Here is a 21017-nt window from a genome sequence, read left to right on the forward strand (position 1 = left end):
GCAGCCATCCTGACTATACCAAGGGGGTGTGGTTGGGGATCTTCAGAAGTACATGTTGGGTGAGAAAAAATTAAGTTTGGCTGAAGAGAACAGATATCAGATAAAAAAAAAAGAATTGGTCATGTGAACCCTCTATGTTAGGCTTACTAACTTGCATTTTATGGGGCATGTCATTGGGCAGAGTGGTTGTGTAGGTTATTTGTGCATGTAGTATTTAACCTGGCTCACTCAGCACCCACCTGAATCACTTTACCCTGCTTTTTACTTTCTAAAGTCTGGAGAGCAAAACTCTCAACTCCCAGCCTCCTTAGCTGCTAGAGCTGGCTGGCCAGTGAAATGTAGTCTGGAATTTCTGAGGGCTTCTCTCTTAGAAAGGTGAGGCCTCCTGAAAAGCTTTTGACTTTTGCTCTTTCCCTCTTCTCCTGGAATGCAGATCTGATGCCTTGGGACATAGCAGCCATGTTGTGACTTGGTGTGAGGTCAGAGGCTCACATTGACGACAGCAGGGTTAAGAGAAGGGACCTGGTTCCCCGAAGACAGCCTCAAGAGCCCTACACGAACTCCTCTGGACTTCTCATGTGAGAAAAATAAACTTTAGATGCCCTTTTTCTTTAGGTTTTTTGTTCATAACAGTCATAGCGGTTAAGAACAAACATTGTGGAGTCAGAAAGATGAAGGTAGTAGGTCCCATATCTTTTCCTCAGTAGTTAAGTCACTTAGCTCCCCAGACCTCAGTTTTCTCCTCTGTGAAAGGGAGGTAACTATTGCACTTAAGCCAGGGATGTTGTGAAGAGGAAGGAATTAGCATGTAAAACCATCAGCATAATGTGTTACATTTATACTCAATAAATGTTAACTATTAGACATTAAATTATAATGGATAGCAAAAACTGTCCTTTAAAAAGTGAAAAGACCCTGCCTTAATTTCTGCATGTGCCCACGTGAGCTCTTTGCTAAAACTGTACGTTATTACCCCACTGTTGCTTCTGATGTTGGGTCTCGCGATCTGCAACCACACGCAGCTGTGCTGCTTGCTGTACTGATGCCTTTCCTTTGACTTCTGAGGATTTTGAAATAGACTTTTTTTTTTTTTTAACTCATCTTTATTGTTGAATGTATTACAGATGTCCCCCCCCCCTTTTCCCCCATTGGCCCCCTCCTCCCCAATCCTGCCCCACTCCTGCCTTCCCCACTATTGTTGGTGTCCATTGGTTGTGCACATATGCATGCAAGTTCTTTGGTTTATCTCATCCCGCCCTCCCTCCCCACTTCCCTTTGAGGTTCATCAGTCTAGCAACCAATTTGTATTTCTTAATTCCTTCATCTTTTTCAACCATCCCCCCAGCCCCTGCCCATCTGGCAAACAACAAAAAGTTCTCTATCTAGGAGTCTGCTTCTGTTCTGCTTGCTCATTTTGTTTGTAGATTCAACTGTTGATAGATATGTATTACTTGCCATTTTATTGTTCATATTTTTGTTGTTCTTCTCCTTCAAGAAGACCCTTCAACAGTTCATATGATACTGGTTTGGTGGTGGTGAACTCCTTTAGCTTTTTCTTGTCTGGGGAACTTTTGATATGTCCACTGATTCTAAATGATAGCTTTGCAGGATAATCTTGGTTGTAGGTCGTTGCTTTTCATCACCTTGAATATCTCTTGCCACTCCCTTCTGGCCTGCAAAGTTTCTTTTGAGAAATCAGCTGACAGTTTTATGGGAACTCCTTTGTAGGTTACAAACTGCTTTAATCCTGCTGCTTTTAAGATTTTCTCTTTGTATTTAACCTTTGGCATTTTGATGATGATGTGTCTTGGTGTGGACCTCTTTGGGTTCCTCTTGTTTGGGATTCTCTGTGCTTCCTGGACTTGTATGTCTGTTTCTTTAGCCAAGTTAGGGAAGTTTTCTGTCATTATTGTTTCAAATAGGTTTTCAATTTCTTGTTCTCTCTCTTCTCCTTCTGGCACCCCTATGATGTGAATGTTGGCACCCTTGAAGTTGTCCCAGAGGCTCCTTACACTTTCCTCATTTTTTTGGATTCTTTCTTCTTTTTGCTGTTCTGATTGGGTGTTTTTTGCTTCCTTTTATTCCAAATTGATGGTTTGCTTCTTGGCTTTACCTACTCTACTATTGATTCTCTGTAAATTATTCTTATTTCAGTAAGTGCATCCTTCATTTCTGACTAGTCTTTTTTTATGTTGATGTTTTCACTAAGTTCCTTGGAGGTCTCCTTAAGTTCCTTGAATGTCTCACCAAGTTCCTTGAGCAATCTTATAACCTGTGTTTTGAACTCTGCATCTGATTGATTGCTTATCTCCATTTTGTTTAATTCTTTTCCTGAAATTTTGTTCTTTTCTTTCATTTGGGACATGTTTCTTTGTCTCCTCATTTTGGTTGCTTCTCTGTGATTATTTCTATGTATTAGGTAGAGTTGCTGTCTCCTAGGCTTCGTAGGGTGACCTATTATTGTAGGTGTCCTGTAGGATCCAGAGGCAGAGCCGCTCTGATCACCCCAGCTGGGCCATCAAGGTGCACCTCTCGTGTGAACTGTACACCCTTCTGTTGTAATTGAGTGTTGATTTCTGTTGGCACATCGATGAGAGGGATTTATTCAGGCTGATCAGCTGCAAGGACTGGCTGTGCCCACTGACCACTGGCTTCTGTCTACCTTGGAGGATCAGCAGTGTAGGGGCCCACCACACAGAGCAAGACTTACTTCATCAGGGTTCTGGTACTCACTGTGTCTACTCACTGATTTGTTACCTGTGGAGGTGGTTGGGTGGTGGTGTTTCAATGTGGTCTGAAGCTGTCCACTGGGTATGCTGGCTCTGGGGAAAGGTCAGCTACTGCCTGTGCTCTATCCGGGGCCACCAGGCATAAGATACAAAGTGATATGCAGATGGCTGCTTCTTGTGCTGGGCTTGGAGGTGTCCAGGAAAAGCCAAGTTGTGAACCAAGGCTGGCTGCTTCTAGTGATAGTCCTGGGGCCCCTTAATGAGAAGTATGGGGCTCGCTAAACCAGATGCTGCTTGTTTGAGGATTTTAGGAAACTCTGAAGCAGGATCCAAGACAGGCCAATCCTATGGTAAAGCCTTTGGAAACAGCTTGGGTGGGCCTGAAAGTTGTGTGGGGCAGGTTCTCAGGGAATCACCAGGGTGGGGCAGCTGTCTGCCGCCCCAGGGAAGGGCTCACCAAAGGAACAAAGGCCTCTGACAGCATGTCTGTCCAGAAGAAATCTCTCTAGCCCTCGTCCCGAGGCCAAACAGCTCAGTTCTTCCCTGTATGTTTCTGGTGCCCCTCAAGCTGCCTCTTCTCGGAGCTTAGAGGGAGCAAGTCTGAGTAAGTCTGTGGGCGGGCCCTTCAAGAGGAGCTGCCTGGGGCTCCAGCAGCTGCAGCCTCTCTCAGCCTCAGTTACCGCTGGGTTTTCCATCCAGAAGTTATGGGGACTTATCTTCTTGGCACTGGAACCCTGAGCTGGGCACCTGGTGTGGGATGGGGACCCCTCACTCCTCAGGGAAGACCTTCCCAGCCAAGGTGTCTTTCCTGATTTTTATCTGCCATATGTGGGTGTGAGACCACACCATCCATGCCTCCACCCCTCCTACCAGTCTCGATGTGGCTGCTTTAATTTTGTAGTTGTAGGACTTCCATTCAGCTCAATTTCAGGTGGTTCTGAATGATGGTTGTGTTGTAGTTTAGTTGTCATTTTGATGTGGTTGTGGGAGGAGGTGATACCGCATTTACCTACGCTGGCATCTTGACTGGAAGTCTTTGAAATAGACTTTTTATGAGTATGAGAATTCTCCAATCAAGTCCAACTCCAACACTTTTATTTTTAAAATCCTCACCCTAGGATTTTTTTTTTAAATTGATTTTAGAGAGAAGGGGAGACAGAGAAACATAAACTGGTTGCCTACTGTACTCGTCCTGACCAGGGATTGAACCTGCAACACAGGTATGTGCCCTGACTGGGAATCAAACCCGCACACTTTTGGTGTACAAGATGATGCTCCAACTAAGCCACCCGCCCAAGGGTCCAACACTTTTCTTCATGCAGCTTTCTGCAGCCTCCTTCGTCCACTGACCTACAACAGTAAGGTTCGCTCTACAACAGCACAAGTCACGTGGTATTGCAAATATTTGCTCCCCCATCTATCTTGTCAGTGGGCAAAATTTCATCAAGGCTAGGGACCATATCTTTTTTCCTTACAATGTTGTCAGCTCATGTTAAAAGTTATATCATCTGTTCTTTTTTCTAAACACAGTTGAGTTTCACAAGGGCAGTGCCTTTTGGTGCCCAGACCAATGATCAGCACATAGTAGCTCAGTATGAATAAGCAGGCTCTTAATAAGCTTCTTGAATATAATTCTGCCAGACTCTCAATAAAATGTTCCCTATGAACCATACATGTTTTGTCTTCTCTGGTCCTGACTTTACTTTCAGAACATTTAGTATTGTCTAACTATATTACTGTTTCCAACATTTTTGCCAGTTTCCATTGCTGATTTTCACCACTCTTCCATCAGTCATGTCATGATATTAAAACTCAGATCATAAGAGTTAAGAAACATTCTGAAGGAGAGGTCAACAAGGTAAAGGAATCGGAAGTTCCAGTTTTTCCCGTACAGAAACACCAACTTAACAATGTGCAGGCCAAAATACCTTTGTGAGAACTTCAAAAGTCACATAAAAAATTGCAGTGCCGCCCTGGTCACTGGCTTAGCGGTTAGAGTGTCGGCCCGCAGACCAGAGTTGTGGGTTCGATTCCGGTCTAGGGCACATACCTTGGTTGAGGTTTGGTTCCAGCCCTGGTTGGGGTGGTGCAGGAGGCAACTGATCAGTGTGGCTCCCTCACATAATGTTTCTCTCTTCCTCCCTCCCACTCTATCTGAAAATCAATGGAAAAATATCCTTGGGCGAGGATTAAAAAAAAAAAAAAGGTTGCAGTGCCCTAGGCAAGGACAAAGCTGAGGACATGGAAACAGGGGAGAACTGATTCACTTTAACTGTGCCCATCGCTGCCCCAAGCTAGCAGAGCTCAGCTGCTGGCCCATGATCTCTCCACCGTGAGGAGCAGGGGGAGAAGAGAGGAGAGTTCATTTAAAGGTCCAACATTTTGGAAGGCTGTCCAAGTGACTGGTTTCCATCTCACCTCACTTGGAGTACTGATGAACTGGCATAGTTTGGCAACCAGAGGGTCTGTAGTGCTCCAGACCAAGGCTGGTGTGGGTTGGCACAATCAGTAGAAAGTACCCAACTCACAGTTTCATCCTTGGGAGGGAGAACAGTGTCTGGTGTTTCAGCTTTTTGGAGGATTGTCCAAGGGACTGGTATGTAACTTGCTTTACTTGGTGAGCTCATGGGAAGCAGATGTACTTTGGGTGCCCAGGGGCCAATGACATCAAAGGAGAGTGGGGTGGCTTCCTTGTACAACACCAAAGAACCAATAGTACTGCAGACAGACACAAGAGGAAATAAGAGAGTACGAACTCCTGAAAAAGAAATTGGCAAACCTCTCTAATTGGCAAATTGTACACTCAAGCCCAGACAAGTCACACACCCCACCAAAGGTTTCAGAGGCCTCCAGAATCTCTAACCAGGCTGACTGACTGATGACAGTCTTCCCTTCTATGAAATAATCCATATAGACTGAAGAGGAAATCTAATTTTTTGATTGCATAAAATTCAGCAAAAACTCAGAAAACACACAAAGAAATAGAGAAACATGGTCCAATAGAAGGAACAAAATAAATTTCCAGAACCAACTCCAAAGAAATGGCAATCAATGAATTACCTGATAAAAAATTAAAAATAAGTTTTCAAGAAGCTCAATGATCTACTTGAGAACACAGACAAGTAAATGAAACCAGGCAAATAAAGCATGAACAAAAATATTAACAAATAGAAAGAAACTATAAAAAAGGTTTTTTGTTTTTTGTTTTTTGAGGAAAATGTTGGCGGAGTGAATGGAAGCTACACAGACGATCTCCCAGGACCAAACAGGTATTACAACTAAAATAGAGACAAATCCTTGTAAAAAAGCAACAGAAAAGCAGTGGGATAGGACCATATAACCAGGGACACTAGTAGGATCCATGGAGGAGCGAGAGGGTGGCGGGCTGGGAACCCACGGACAACAGCAGTCTTAGCTGTGAGCAGCGCCGTTGGGGAATAAAGACCAAGCACGCTCCACCGTGCAGAGAGCTGGAACAGAGCACTGGATTGGCTACAGCCACTCACCTGGGGGCTCCGGCAGAGGTAGGGCAGACTGGACTGGAACTCTGTGGGGACACCTGGGATTTGGAGGTCACTCAGAGTTTTTGCTGAGTCGCAGCCACAAAGGATGGTGGCCAGCTTGCTCCTTCCCAGAGCTGTGAGGAAAAGCAGCAGCCCCTCCCTCAGAGATTCAGCCCTTTCCAGGTGAGGCAAAGAAATGAAAATTGAGGCTCATTAACAACCAGCATCTGTCTCACCCTCTGGAAATCCTCTTAAGCAGAACACCAGGGTTACATTCCAAGGCACTGAGTAACTGAGACTACTAGCCTCCAGGAAAAAGCTAGAGGATAACTGAACCTTTCCTGGGCTTGCAAATCTACCCAGGAAAGTAAGACATGACAGTGGTGTTTAACATGGGCCCACCCAGGCTCATCCAAACCCAGTAGAGAGAGCCACAAACAGCGGAACACCAACGCCCACAGGGAAAATTTGGCAGGCTCCAAAACCCACTGAAATAGCCAAAATGGTGAAACAAAGAAACAAATTCCAAATGAAAGAAGAAGGGAACTCTATCAAAGATGAGATAAATGAAATGCAGTTAAGCAAATTATCAGAGGTAGAGTTCAGAGCCATGATCTTGAGGAAGGCCAACAGCATGAGTAAGGACTCAGCACCATGAGTAAAGATATAAAAACATTGAAAACCAACCAAGTGGAAATGAAGAATGACATAGCAGAAATAAAAACCACATTGGAAGGATTAACCAGCAGAGTAGAGGAAGCTGAGGACTGGATCAGTGAATTAGAAGACAGGGTAGAAAAAAATCAACCAATCAGAAAACCAAAAGAAAAACACAACTAAAAAACAGGAAGACAGCTTTAGAGAACTGTGGGACAACTGGAAACGTAATAACATTCGCATCATAGGAGTCTCTGAAGAGGAAGAAAATGGGCAAGGGCTAGAGAATATATTTGAATAAATAGTGACAGAAAACTTTCCTAACTTGGTGAAGAAGAAGGCATTCAAGTTCAAGAAGCACAGAGAACCCCAAGAAAGAAGAACACAAACAGGCCCACACCAAGACACATAATTCAAATGCGAAAAATTAAAGACAAAGAGAGAATCCTAAAGGCAGCAAGCGATAAGCAACAGGTTACCGACAAAGGAAACCCCATAAGGCTCTCAGCTGACTTCTCAACAGAAACACTACAGGCCAGAAGGGAATGGCATGAAGTAATCAAGGTCATGAAAAACAAGGATTTGAATCCAAGACTACTCTATCCAGCAAGGCTATCATTCAAAATAGAAGGTCAAATAAAGAGCTTCCCAGACAAAAAAAAAAATTGGCTAAGGGAATATATTAGCACCAAAGCAGCACTGCAAGATATGCTAAAAGGACAGCTGTAATTAGTAGAAGAAATAGGAAGAAAAATATAACCACACTAAACAAAAATAGGAATAAATAAGTACATATCAATAATCGCCATAAATGTAAATGGACTAAATGCTCCGATAAAGAGACAGAGTAGCTGACTGAATAAGAAAGCATGACTCACATATATGTTTACAAGAGACCAACCTCACAACAAAAGACTCACACAGGTTAAAAGTGAAGGGATGGAAAAAAAATCTTCCAAGCAAATGAAAAAGGAAAAAAAAGCTGGGGTAGCAACACTCATATCTGATAAATTTGATTTCAAAATGAAGGCCATAACTAGAGACAAAAAAAGCCACTACATAATATTGAAAGGATCTATCCAACAGGAAGATATAACCTTGGTAAACATATATACACCCAATATAGGAGCACCAAAATATATTAAAAATCTTCTGAAGGACTTCAAAGGAGAAATCAACAGCAATACAATCATAGCAGGGGACTTCAACATCCTGCTGACATCACTGGATAGATTATCTAGACATAAAATTAACAAGGAAACAAAGACTCTAAATGAAGTGCTAGATCAAATGGATTTAATAGATATCTACAGAGAACTATACCCCAAAACTGCAGAATTCACATTCTTCTCAAGTGCACATGGGACATTCTCAAAGACAGACCACATGTTAGGGCACAAACTAAATATCTACAAGTTCAAGAAGATTGAAATCATATCAAGCATCTTCTCAGATCACAATGGCATGAAATTAGAAATCATTTGCAACAAGAACATGCAAAGACATTTGAATACATGGAGGCTAAATAGCATGTTATTGAACAATGAATGGGTTACCATGGAGATCAAGTAAGAGATTAAAAACTTCCTGGAAACCAAAAAAAAAAATGAACACACAACAATACAAAATCTATGGGATACAGCAAAAGAAGTTCTGAGAGGCAAGTTCATAACATTACCTTAAGAAACAAGAAAAATTTCTAATAGACTATTTAACCTCACAACTTAAAGCAGTAGAATGCAAACAAAACGAAAACCACAGAGCAAGCAGAAAGCAGGAAACAGTAGAGATCAGAGCAGAAATAAATGACATGGAGACCAAAAAAACAATTCAAAGGATCAATGAAACAAAGAGCTGGTTCTTTGAGAAGATAAACAAGATGGATGGACCATTAGCTAGACTCACCAAGAAACAAAGAGAGAGAACCCAAATACACAAAATCAAAAATGAAAGAGGAGAAGTAACAACTGACACCACAGAAATACAAAGGATTGTTAACAAATATTATGAACAATTATATGGCAACAAATTCAACAATCTAAGCAAAATGGCCAAATTTCTAGAAACACATAGTCTCCCAATACTAATCCGGGAATAGACAGAAAACTTGAACAGACCAGTAACAGCCAAGGAAATTGAAGATGTAATCAAGACTCTCCCAGAAAATAAAAGCTCAGGCCTGTTCGGCTTCACAGGGGAGTTTTACTGGACATTCAAAGCAGAACTAATACCCATTCTCCTCAAACTATTTCAAAACATTCAAGAAGAGAGAAGACTTCCAAACTCGCGTTATGAGGCCAGCGTAATTCTAATTCCAAAACCAGAAAAAGACACTACAAAGAAAGAAAACTATAGGCCAATATCCCTGACGAACATAGATGCCAAAATCCTAAACAAAATAGTAGCAAATTGGATCCAGCAATACATCAAAAAAATTATTCACCATGACGAAGTGGGATTCATCCCAGGGCTGCACAGCTGGTACAATACTCGCAAATCAATAAATGTGATACACCACATAAACAAAATGAAAGATAAAAATCATACGATCATATCAATAGATGTTGAAAAGCATTCAACAAAATCCAGCATCCATTTCTGATACAAACACTCAGCGATTTGAGAATAGAGGGATCATATCTCATCATAATAAAGGCCATATATGAAAGATCTACAGCCAACATCATACTCTATGGGCAAAAACTAAAAGCCTTTCCCTTAAGAACAGGAACAAGACAATGATGCCCATTTTCACCCCTCTTATTTAACATAGTACTGGAAGTCTTAGCCACAGCAATCAGGAAGAAAAAAAAAAGGATCCAAATTGGGAAGTAGGAAGTGAAACTGTCATTATTTGCAGATGATATGATATTATATGTAGAAAAACCGAAAGACTCCATTAAAAATCTACTAAACTTAATAAATGATTTGGCAAAGGAGCAGGATTCAAAATTAACATCAAGAAATCGACGGCATTCTTATACGCCAATGATGAACTCACAGTAAGAGAAACTAAAAAACAATCCCATTTACCATCGCAGTAAAAAAATTAAGATACCTAGGAATAAACTTAACCAAATAAATAATGGACCTATTTGCAGAAAACTACAGGTCATTGAAAAAAGAAAGAGGAAGATATAAAAAAGTGGAAGCACATACCCTGTTCATGGAGTGGAAGAATTAACATCATTAAAATGTCCATACTACCCAAAACGATTTATAGATTCAATGTAATTCCCATCAAAATACCAATGACATAATTCACAGAACTAGAACAAATACTTCAAAAGTTCATATGGAACCAAAAAAGACCCGAATAGCCACAGCAGTCTTGAAAAAGAAGGACAAAGTGGAGGGATCACAATACCAGATATCAAGATAGACTACAAAGCTACTGTAATCAAAACAGTCTGGTACTGGCACAAGTACAGGCACATAGATCAATGGAATTGAACAGAGAACCCAGAAATGGACCCAAAACATTATGCTCAATTAATATTCAACAAAGGTGGCAAAAGCATACAATGGAGTAAAGACAGCCTCTTAAATAAATGGTGTTGGGACAATTGGACAGCAACAAGCAAAAAAATGAAATTAGACCATCAACTTACACCAAGCACAAGAATAAACTCAAAATAGATAAAAGACTTAAATGTAACCCATGAATCCATAAAAATCCTAGAAGAAAATGTAGGCAACAAAATTTCAGACATCATATGCAGCAGAATTTTCACTGATACAACATTTAAGGCAACAGAAACAAAGGAAAAAATGAACATGTGGGACTACATCAAACTCAAAAGCTTCTGCACAGCAAAACAACCAACCATCAAAATGGAAAGGAAACCCACTGTATAGGAGAGCATAATTGCCAATGATACATCAGATAAGGGGTTAATTTCCAAAATATATTGAGTGCTCATACAGCTCAACAAAAGGAAGACAAAGAACCCAATTAAAAAATGGGTAGAGGAGCTGAACAGACACCTCTCAAAACAGGACATACAAATGGCTAAGAGACATAAGAAGAAATGCTCAACATCACTAATCATCAGAAAGTTGCAAATTAAAACAACAATGAGGTATCACCTCACACCTGTCAGAATGGCCGCCATCAAAAAATCATCAAACAAGAAGTGTTGGCAAGGATGTGGAAAAAGGGGACTCTAGTACACTGCTGGTGGGAATGCCGACTGGTGCAGCCACTATAGAAAACACTATGGTGTTACCTCAAAAACTTAAACACTGAATTGCCATTTGACCCAGTGATCCCACTTCTAGGAATATACCCTAAGAAGCCTGAAACACCAATCAGAAAGAATATATGTACCCCCATGTTCGTAGCAGCACTATTTACAATAGCTAAGATCTGGAAACAGCTCAAATGTCCATCAGTAGACGAATGGATAAAAAAGTTGTGGTACATATACACAATGGAGTACTATGCAGCTATAAGAAAGAAAGATCTCTTATCCTTTGAGACGACATGGAAGAACCTGGAAAGTATTATCCTAAGTGAAACAAGCCAAACAGAGAAAGACAAGTATCATATGATCTCACTTATTTGTGGAATATAATGAACATAACAGTCTGAAGAACAGGGTAGTCCCAGAGATGTGGAAGTAGGGTACAGACTGACAATCCCCATGAGAGGGGGTGCAGGGGGAGAGATAAACCACAGAACTTATATGCATGTATGCATGAACAATGGATATGGACAACAAAGGTGGGGACAGGGCATGGAGGGTGGGGGAGGAGGATGTCAATGGGGGAAAAAGGAGAAACATCTGTAACAAAAATAAATGAATGAAAAGGAAAAAAAAAAAATAGAAACTATAAAAAAGAACCAAACAGAAATTCTGGAGCTGAGGAAATTGAAAAATACATTAGAGCCCTGGCCAGTTTGGCTCAGCGGTTAGAGCGTCAGCCTGCGGTCCGGAGAGACCCGGGTTCGGTTCCCACTAAGGGCACGTACTTCGGTTGCAGTTTGTCCCCGGCCCTGGTTGGTCGTGCGGGTGGCAGCCACTCGATGTGTCCCTTCACGTCGATGTTTCTCTCTCTCTCTCTCTCCCTCCCACTCTATCTGTACAAAAAATGGAAATATATCCTCGGGTGAGGATAAAAAAAGAAAAAAAGAAAAATACATTAGAGGGGCTCAACAGTAGACTTATGAAACAGAAGAAAGAATTAACAGAGTTGAAGACAGATCATTTAAAGTTATTCAGTCAGAGAAGGGGAAAAAAGAAAACTGAAAAGCTACTGTCAAGAAAGGAATAAAACATTTAAAGAAATAATGGTCAAAAACTTCCCAAATCTGAGGAAGGAAATGAACATACAAATTCAAGAATCAAGAAACAATCTACTAGACTGGATACCTTAAGACTGATTATATTTTTAATGGCCTTAAAGTAATTTTATTACCCAGGTGTACTTACCTACTAATTTGCATTACTTTTATTCAGTAGAGGAGCAGATATTGTAAATAAAATCTACAGCTCAGATATAGTCTTCTTTGGTTAAGGGTGGAATGGAGAAGCAACACTCCCAAGGTACAGACTTGGGGGAGATGATTTTAGGAAGGGACAATTCTCCTTAGCTCTAGAGAATTGCTGTTAGTATGTTAAAAGGCAAAATATCTAATACACAGACTAAAAATGAGTTAAATAGTCTTATAAAAAAGCCAAGAATGCCTTGAAATGACTAACTGTTCTAAACTTTACATAACTTGCTGTTTTGTAATTTTTCAGTCATGTGACTTAAAATATTGGTATTCTCTAAAATCATAGTTCCTGATCTTATTTAGAGTCGCAGAGCCCTTTGAAAACATGATAAAAGTATGAACCTCAGTATCCTAGAAACATGAATCCACACACAAGTTCACACCTTTTCCAGAGGTTATACAGACTGCATGAGGCCCATTCATAAACGCCTTAAATATGTGGGGTCCTAGGTTTAGAACAAACTTATTTTCTTAGAAACTCTGGTGCTGTTTCTTCATGTCTAAAATAAAGGGTGGAATAAATGATATATGAAGTTCTTTCAGCTGGGAGTGAAGTGCGACAGAATATAAATTCCAATAACCAACTTACCAACCGACCAATTTAGTGCTTGCATAGGAAGTGCAGTGGGTGGGTAAACAGAAAAGAACTTTTGTAGATACTACAGTAAAGGGAAGATCAACACTAGAAAATAAAAAGGTCACATTGCACTTTCTAACCCATAACAACTTAAATCCAGAAAGCATGTGTATATTTTCATAGCAAAATTCTAAATGTCAATAAACCAGATAGGAGAAACAAATATACCCTGAGTACCCCTCTAAGAAACCATGAATTAATATCACAGGAGTTGTGATTCAGTACTAATTTAATATTTATTGAATGTTCAAAGTACTAAACAAGGAGTTTATAATTTCATTGAGTCACATGTGGATAACTTTACAGTAATAAAAATGCATACAATTTAGATTAAAAGTTTGCTTCAATAACTTTATTCTTTAAAAAATATATATAAATAAATAAGACAATTCAACTTCTGGAGTATGAGCACATTCAAGAAGAATGCTATCACCATTCTGACTGACTGGAATACATCAATCGCCTGACCTTTCACCTTCCAATTCTAGTGGCAAAATGAAAACGGAATTGAAATTAAGTAGGACTGTGATGTAACTGCCAGGGTCAGACACACAAAGGTGCAGCCCCAGACGCTGGCCCCGGAGAAGAGGCAGGAGCTACTGCACCTTGCATTCCGGCAGGTCTTTCTCTGAGAAGGCCCGACAAGCAGCTGACCGGGGATCCACATTCTCTGCTCCAGCAGTTGGTTCGTCTGATAAAAAGAAGTAAAAATAAAAAGCAATCTTATTTTAAAAAATACACAAAAACCAAATACAACTGGAAGTGTGAAGGAGGTTAAGACAGTAGAGATGTGAAAAATGAAACATGGCAATGTGATCACTAACATCCTCAAGTCTGGTCATTAAAGAAAGTATATTTCACTTCATCAGAGATGGAGAAGTTTATTCCCCATTTTCCCATAAAATGTATTGCAAGAAAAACCATGTTGTATATAAAACCAAGAAATGATAAAGTCTTATTTGAATTCATAAATTTTGGATACAAAGTGGATCAAACATGGACTGAGTTTGATTTTCTTTTGTCCTATTTTTAGAAAAAAAAAAAAAAAATGGTGTACTGAAATAGTATGTATTTTAGAGCATATTTAGACATCTTTGGAAAACGTTCTTTGAGCCTTTACAAGCACTTCAGCTGAAACTATTTGATTATTATCAATATACATTCAAATGATTATATTCATAAAAGTGCAGCTGACCCTTGAACAATGGGGTTGAACTGCACAGGAATGCTAATTTATAGTTTTTTTTTCAGTAAATACTATACATTATTTTCTTCTTTTTATGATTTTCCTAACATTTTTTCTCTAACTTATTTTATTGTAAGAATACATATAATACATATAACATACAAAATATGTATTAATTGACTGTTATCAGTAAGGTTTCCCACTCAATGGTAAATCTAGCATAACTGTTCTTGCCAATTATCTTAAGCTCTTGAGATAATTTAGATCCCCTTAAAAAAATTTATTTTATTGATTTTTAGAGAGAGAGGAAGAGAGAGGGAGAGAGAACATTGACTGGCTGCCTTCTGCATGCCCCCCACTGGGGATCGGGCCCACAACCTGGGCATGTGCTGTGACCGAGAATCGAACTAGTGACCTCTTGGTGCATAGGTTGATGCTCAACCACTGAGCCACACTGGTTTGGCTTAGATTACCTTTTATAATTAAAATTAAAAACCGACAATTTTTTTTTTTCTCTTAAATCCTCACCCAAGAATATTTTTCCATTTATCTTCAGGCAGAGTGGGAGGGAGGGAGGGAGGAAGTGAGAGAAAGAGAGAAAAGCATTGATGCGAGAGAAACATTGATTGGCTGCCTCCTGCATGACCCTGACCAGGGCCGGGGACTGAACCACAAGCAAGGTATGTGCCCTTGACCAGAACTGAACCCGCAACTCTTTGGTCTTTGGGCTGATGCTCTTACCGCTGGGTCAAACTGGCCAGGGCTAGACTGTTATTTTACTAATTTAAGCTGGGACTATGTCTTTTAATTCTGATTTGGTCAGCATTTTTATCTGTATATTCCTCCAGCCTACTCTTTTGTTCATTTCTCTAAAAAATGGTACCAGAGAGTCCATATATTGATAAAAAGACTGAAACAACTTTCTTTGTGGTTGGATTCATTCGTATTATGCCTGTGCTTTAGGCACTACCAGGTAAAATAAGAAAGGTGGTTACAAAACTTTGCTCTTCAAAACCCTTCAAAAATAGTGTGTATGCATATAGCAAAAGTTCCATGTAAGTGTTAGCTAATGGAAGGTCCTTAAATGTCTGACAAATACTATTCCATGAAGTGAAGAGTTACAGTTTTGTGCCTTACAACACTCCCAGGACCACTTTCAGACTGCAGACTTGATAGAATTTCAATGTGTGGATGATGAGAATACACTGATTTCTTCTTTGTCAAGTAGAGTTCTCATAAACCCTGACAAACTTTGGTCAGGGCTTTAAGATGACTTAGCAGGTACCTTTCTTAGTGTACAATTTTGTTGCTTTAGATGTCTACAGCTGCGTAACAGGGTACCTCAGACAGCACACACACTGTCACAAAGGGCTCAGGCCCTGCACACCTGGGCACGATGAATACCAGGTGGTGGGAAAGACCACAAGCAGCACAACATTTCAGAGCTTCCCTTACGACAATCCCCACCCGGGTACAGCGCCCCTGCCCAGCTGGAGGTGATCCTTGACACTGTCCTGCTCCATCCAACCAGGCAACTGGCACTGTGGATTTTACTCCCAAATCTCTCCCATCTGTCTACTTCTCTCTATCTCTGATGCACCTGCCCAAGTCCACACTACTGTCACTCTTGCTGGGGCAACTGTTATAAACCCTTGATCTTATTCTTTGTTGGTTAACTCATAGCGGAGGTAATGCTTTCAAAATGTATAACTCATTATATTCCCCTGCCTTTGTTTAAAATCTTTCAAAGTCTTTCTTTGCCTGCTGTTTCAGGAAGAAGGAACATTTCTTTAATATGGTCAATAAAGCCCCACAGGCTTGGCTTCTCTGACTTTATGCACAAAGGCCAATGCTCTGGCCACACATTTCTCTCAAACCTTCCCTGGTTATGGTCCCTCCTACCCTGGGGATGTCACTGTTCTCTCTGCTGAATGCCTTCCCCTCCCCTCTCTAAGCTGACTCACATGGACCCTCAGATCTCAGTCCCCTGCTTCAAGGCAGACTTCCTTAACATTCCTAGAACAAACACTATAAGCCTGGGCCTTTTGGACTCCAGAATTTTACTTTTTGGATTACTTGATCACCAATTATACTTCTTAATAGACTGTAAGCTCCAGTGGGCAGGGACCATCATGAGTGGTTTTGCTCCTCAATGTACCATTGGGGTCTAATATGTAAATAATAAAAGTCTATGAATATGCTATTGGGAATTCTGGCTCATTGAATGAATGAGTCTTTTTCAGTAACAGTTTTGTTTATAGGGTAGTGTCTTTATGTCCTTGAGAGGGTTGCTTTGTCATCTTTGGGAAACTCTTGAGAGCTTAAGAGGCAGAAAAAAGTCTTCACTTGGAATGAAAATCGACTGGACGCCAGGGCTGTGCTTTGGAGAAACTCAGAGACAGCAAGTGAAGTCTGTGTAGTCACTGGCTCACCTCCTTCTTCTCTTGTCCAAACCTGCCCTGTGGGGCCACTTATTACAGATACGTTCCCACTGTTGCTCCCTGATTTCCAAGTAACCAGTATATCTTTACCCACCTGGACAAAGGCCTAAACCTGAGTTATCAAAATAGCGAACTGGATGCGGTACTGGAAAAGACTTTGATCGGCTATCAAAAAACCAAGATTTGGGTGATTCCTGTGGCACGGGATCTTGCAAACTCAGTTCCTTGCGCTGAGAGGGTATACGTTGTCTCTTTTCAGAAGCTGTTCTAGTCGCTTTCGGCGTCTTTGGAGAGTTCTCACAAGTTACTTCTTTGAGAACCTCACTGGAAAGACGATTATTGCTTAAACTGGGGGTGGGGGTGGGGGAGAAGAAAGGAGACTGTAAGACTACTTATTTCCTGAAATGTGTTCACATAAAACATTAAAAAAAATTATGGTAAAATATACATAACACATAATTTACTATTTTATCATTATTTATATTTTAATTTCAACTTACTGCTTCTTGTTTGGTCTATTTCCACAGTTCAGAAAATAAAATGAGGTCAATATAAATTGAGTTAATCTCTGTGATCATGGAGTCTTGAAAAGAAAGCTCAGGGTTGTCAAATAAATCAAAGATATCCAGAGTAGTTTATCTATTGATAAGTTAGTTTTCTGGATCAATGAGTCTTTAGTGTACCTTTGTTATTTTAAAATAGCACACTGTGCTCTTCTGGATTAGTTACAGTCTTGCTTCCTATAGGAAATGCCACCAGCATCTGCCTAGTTCCCGCACAGAAACCTGGGAAGCAATCCCAGAGGCCCCGTTCTCTACTTGATCAGTCAGCCAAGTTGTTAATATAACCTCACTCTTGTTTCCCAGATTCTTCTGTTTTTATTCCCCATTGTCACCATTCTTTGTTTTGTATTTTGGCCTGGATTCAACAAATAAGATTTCTAAATTGGGTTCCATTATGCTCTAGTAGCCAGAGATGCTATCTGATCTCACCAGGCCCTCGGCTTAAACACCTGCAGTGGCGCTAATCCTCCCGTTACAGTTAGGGAATCACCCAAACGCCCTCGGAACGATCTCTAAGGGCCTGTGGGATCGGGACCAGTCACCCATGGCACCTCATCTTGCACCTGTCTCGTTCTCCATGCTCTGGCCACAGTGGATGTCTTTCAATCCCCCTGCTGGTTCTTTCTCACTCACTGCCTGTGCACTTGCTGTTCCCTGGGCCCAGAGGTGTACTTGTCTCTCCTTTCATCTAGTACAACTTGTACACATTTTTCAGATCTACTCAGATTAGTATCTTGATCGCCACTCCTCCTGATGCTTAGGTGAGGTTGGATCCCTCCAGCAAACTATTTCATAATGTTTCATTTGTTGTTTATCAGCACTCATCATAAAGAATTAGTTATTTGTATAATTATTTGTTTAATGCCTATTTTTTCTTCTACTATATTAGAATATTAGCACAAGATTCTAATCTTTGGTAGAAGCCAAATAAGTTTGTTAGATCTGTTCATAAAGTCCAAGGAAACAGGCTACAATAACAGACCGAAGAAGTCCTCTGTTGAGTAAAGCCTCCTGACTGGCATATGGACATGTAGTATATTTAAGCTGCCCCCTCAAAGATCTCCATTTACATCTTGATTCTTGGCTTAGTCAAAAAGAGGTCAGCTGATACACAGCAAACATCTGGAACAGTGTTACCATATTCTTATTCCTTTTAAAAAAGACACATTACATGAGCTCTAAAAATTACTTTCCCCATATGTGTGAAGGGTTGCCAACAGCAAAAAATATATATATGCATGTGTATATATCATCCTCCCCCATATGTAACAGCCATAAACATAATTTCTGTATCAGGTAAGCAGATCTTACCTTAACGGTTCATCCTTTTGCTTTACTAGCTGTTCATTTTGCTGCTTCAACTTAGAAATTTCCTTTTTTAGTCGTACATTTTCACTTTTCAAAATAAGAGCTTTTGTGCTTTGTACAATGCCACTGCCACCCCCACAGGTGAGGGGTTTATTTGAAGGTTTAGAATCATTATCTTCTAATACCACTGCGGGAGGCAAATATACAGATAGGTAATAATTTTATTATCTCCAAAGTTCAAAATAAAGGCAACATTACTAAATGCAACAAGTCACTATAAAACCCAACACATCTCAACCATCATTTCCTTGAAAATCATCCTTGAATTCTGTCTTCTACCTGACTTCTAATGCCTATTCCATCATCAATTCCAAGTATCTCTAGAATCTTCTTACTATTCCCCACCCACCAATTCCACTACCAGAATCCTGCTAAAATCTTTCACCATGATTGCAGCAGTAGGAACCCCTTTAAGCAGAGTTGTCTTCCACTGACCTATCTCATATGTCAGTGGAAGCACCTGAAGGGCTTCTTCCAACACAGAATGTGTGTGTGGGGTCCAGCCCAGTCTATAAATACTCAACACATACTTGTTAACTAAACAAACCTTAGAATTATTTCAAAGCATATATTATTGTATATTCTACACCATATGTATAAAAAAGTAGTATAAGAAATTGTTTTGTAAATTTTAGGTAAAATTGCATAAAAATGTGAGGAACTTATAAATTTGAATAGTCCACTAAATCACCGTAATTTACAAAAGGGGCAAGGTGCGAAGGTACTCAATGTCCATTTTCTTTTGTATTATTTTGAATTCAGGTACTAAGTGTACCTGAAAATCACTTATAATTCAAGAACCATCATCCTGACCCTAATATAACCACAGAGTCCTCAGTTCTGTTTTTTTTAATCCTCACCCGAGGACATTTTTCCATTTTTTGTTCAGATAGAGTGGGAGGGAGGGAGAGAGAGAGAAACATCGACGTGAAAGGGATACATCGAGTGGTTGCCACCCATACAACCCAACCAGGACTGGGGACAAACTGTAACAGAGGTATGCGCTCTTAGCGGGAACTGAATCCGGGTCTCTCTGGACCGCAGGCCGATGCTCTAACCGCTTAGCCAAACCGGCCAGAGCCTCAGTTCTGTTTTTATCCCTTGAAGTTTTCCAGGTAGGAGCTGCAGTAGACACTAGGGATATTCAAACTAAATGTGTACTAGGCAACATCTTTAACACTATCTCTAATTTCTTTTTTAAATAAGTGGACAACAATACACACACATATTATCTTACATTTGCTTGACATTTAGAATTTTCAGTGTGCTTTCACATACCACGCTTAGTGTGATCTTTACAAGTGTATACACATGTGCTAGGAGGCCAGGTGTGGTCCCCTCGATTCCTCAGCCATCACGGGAGGGCAATCAGTTGCGAGACCTGCCCCTAACTTTTAGTTCAATGCTTGTTCTATTATGAAAGTTGCCCCAAGTACTGTTCAACCTTCCCTCTTGGAAGATGAAACACAAGAGACAGAGTTATGGAATAAGGTATTGTTTGAGGAATGTATATGCAAAACTTTTATTTATTTATTTATTTTTTTAATTTTTAATTTTTTTTTATCCTCACCCGAGGACATTTTCCCATTTTTTTTTGTTCAGGTAGAGTGGGAGGGAGAGAGAGGAACAGAGAGAGAGAGAGAAACATCAATGTGAAAGGAACACATCGAGTGGCTGCCACCCGCACAACCGCCCAGGGCCAGGGACAAACTGCAACCGAGGTACGCGCCCTTAGCGGGAACCAAACCCGGGTCTCTCAGGACTGCAGGTCGACGCTCTAACCGCTGAGCCAAACCAGCCAGGGCGCAAAACTTTTATTATATTCAACAACTGTACCTAAGATAAATTTTAAAGAGTTTACATGTAAAATTAAACCCTGTATTTTCAGTATTAAGAACAAGTAGAATAATATTTATTTGTATTTTGCACTGATTATATTTTATTATGCATATTGTTAAAATCTATTAAGATGTGTTTGGATTTTTATTGGGAAGATATTGGTACTTCTACCTTGATTGCTAAGTCATTCTTTAATTGTACTGAAGTATCTTCACTAATATGTAAATATCTGATTATGCAAAGGTAAAATTCATATTTTTCAAGAATCTATAATGGGTAAACAGTTGATATTATGGGAGATGTCACAAGATACATACAATCACAATAAATTCCTTTTAAAAGCAGTTCTTTCTAAATTAGTGATTAACCCAGCTTTATTCTTACTATTACATATATTAGTTTTCAAAATGTGTAAGTGTACTGAGAAGTAAAATGAACAGGATCTGGAAATATCAGCATTTTCTACTTACTTGAGGTGTCTTGGGCCTGTTGATTTCTTCTAAGATTTTCTCTCAATACCCTCATGGCTTCTTTTTGATACTCTATAGTGGCTTTTGTAGAAGCGATTCTGATAAAAACAACAATAAATATATG

General features: G+C 40.1%; 1 protein-coding gene across 3 annotated transcripts in view; it reads right to left on the reverse strand.

Moving 5' to 3' along the window:
* Positions 1-5381: 5381 nt before the first annotated feature.
* The window catches only part of CENPE (centromere protein E), a 71246-nt gene continuing 55610 nt past the window's right edge, over positions 5382-21017 (reverse strand). For 2 of the 3 annotated variants that reach the window (XM_036269235.1, XM_036269252.1), the window contains 5 exons: positions 20894-20991; positions 18528-18711; positions 16748-17001; positions 13632-13717; positions 5382-5447 (listed from right to left, as the gene is read on the reverse strand). In XM_036269235.1, coding sequence (XP_036125128.1) covers positions 5397-5447; positions 13632-13717; positions 16748-17001; positions 18528-18711; positions 20894-20991 — 673 coding nt within the window. In that variant the 3' untranslated portion in view covers positions 5382-5396. Of the gene's footprint in view, positions 5448-12868; positions 12890-13631; positions 13718-16747; positions 17002-18527; positions 18712-20893; positions 20992-21017 lie in introns of those variants that run through there. The other variant, XM_036269245.1, reaches the window with a different exon arrangement.

The sequence above is a fragment of the Molossus molossus genome, unplaced genomic scaffold, assembly GCF_014108415.1.
Source record: "Molossus molossus isolate mMolMol1 unplaced genomic scaffold, mMolMol1.p scaffold_m16_p_1, whole genome shotgun sequence".
In the NCBI taxonomy this organism is placed as follows: domain Eukaryota; kingdom Metazoa; phylum Chordata; class Mammalia; order Chiroptera; family Molossidae; genus Molossus; species Molossus molossus.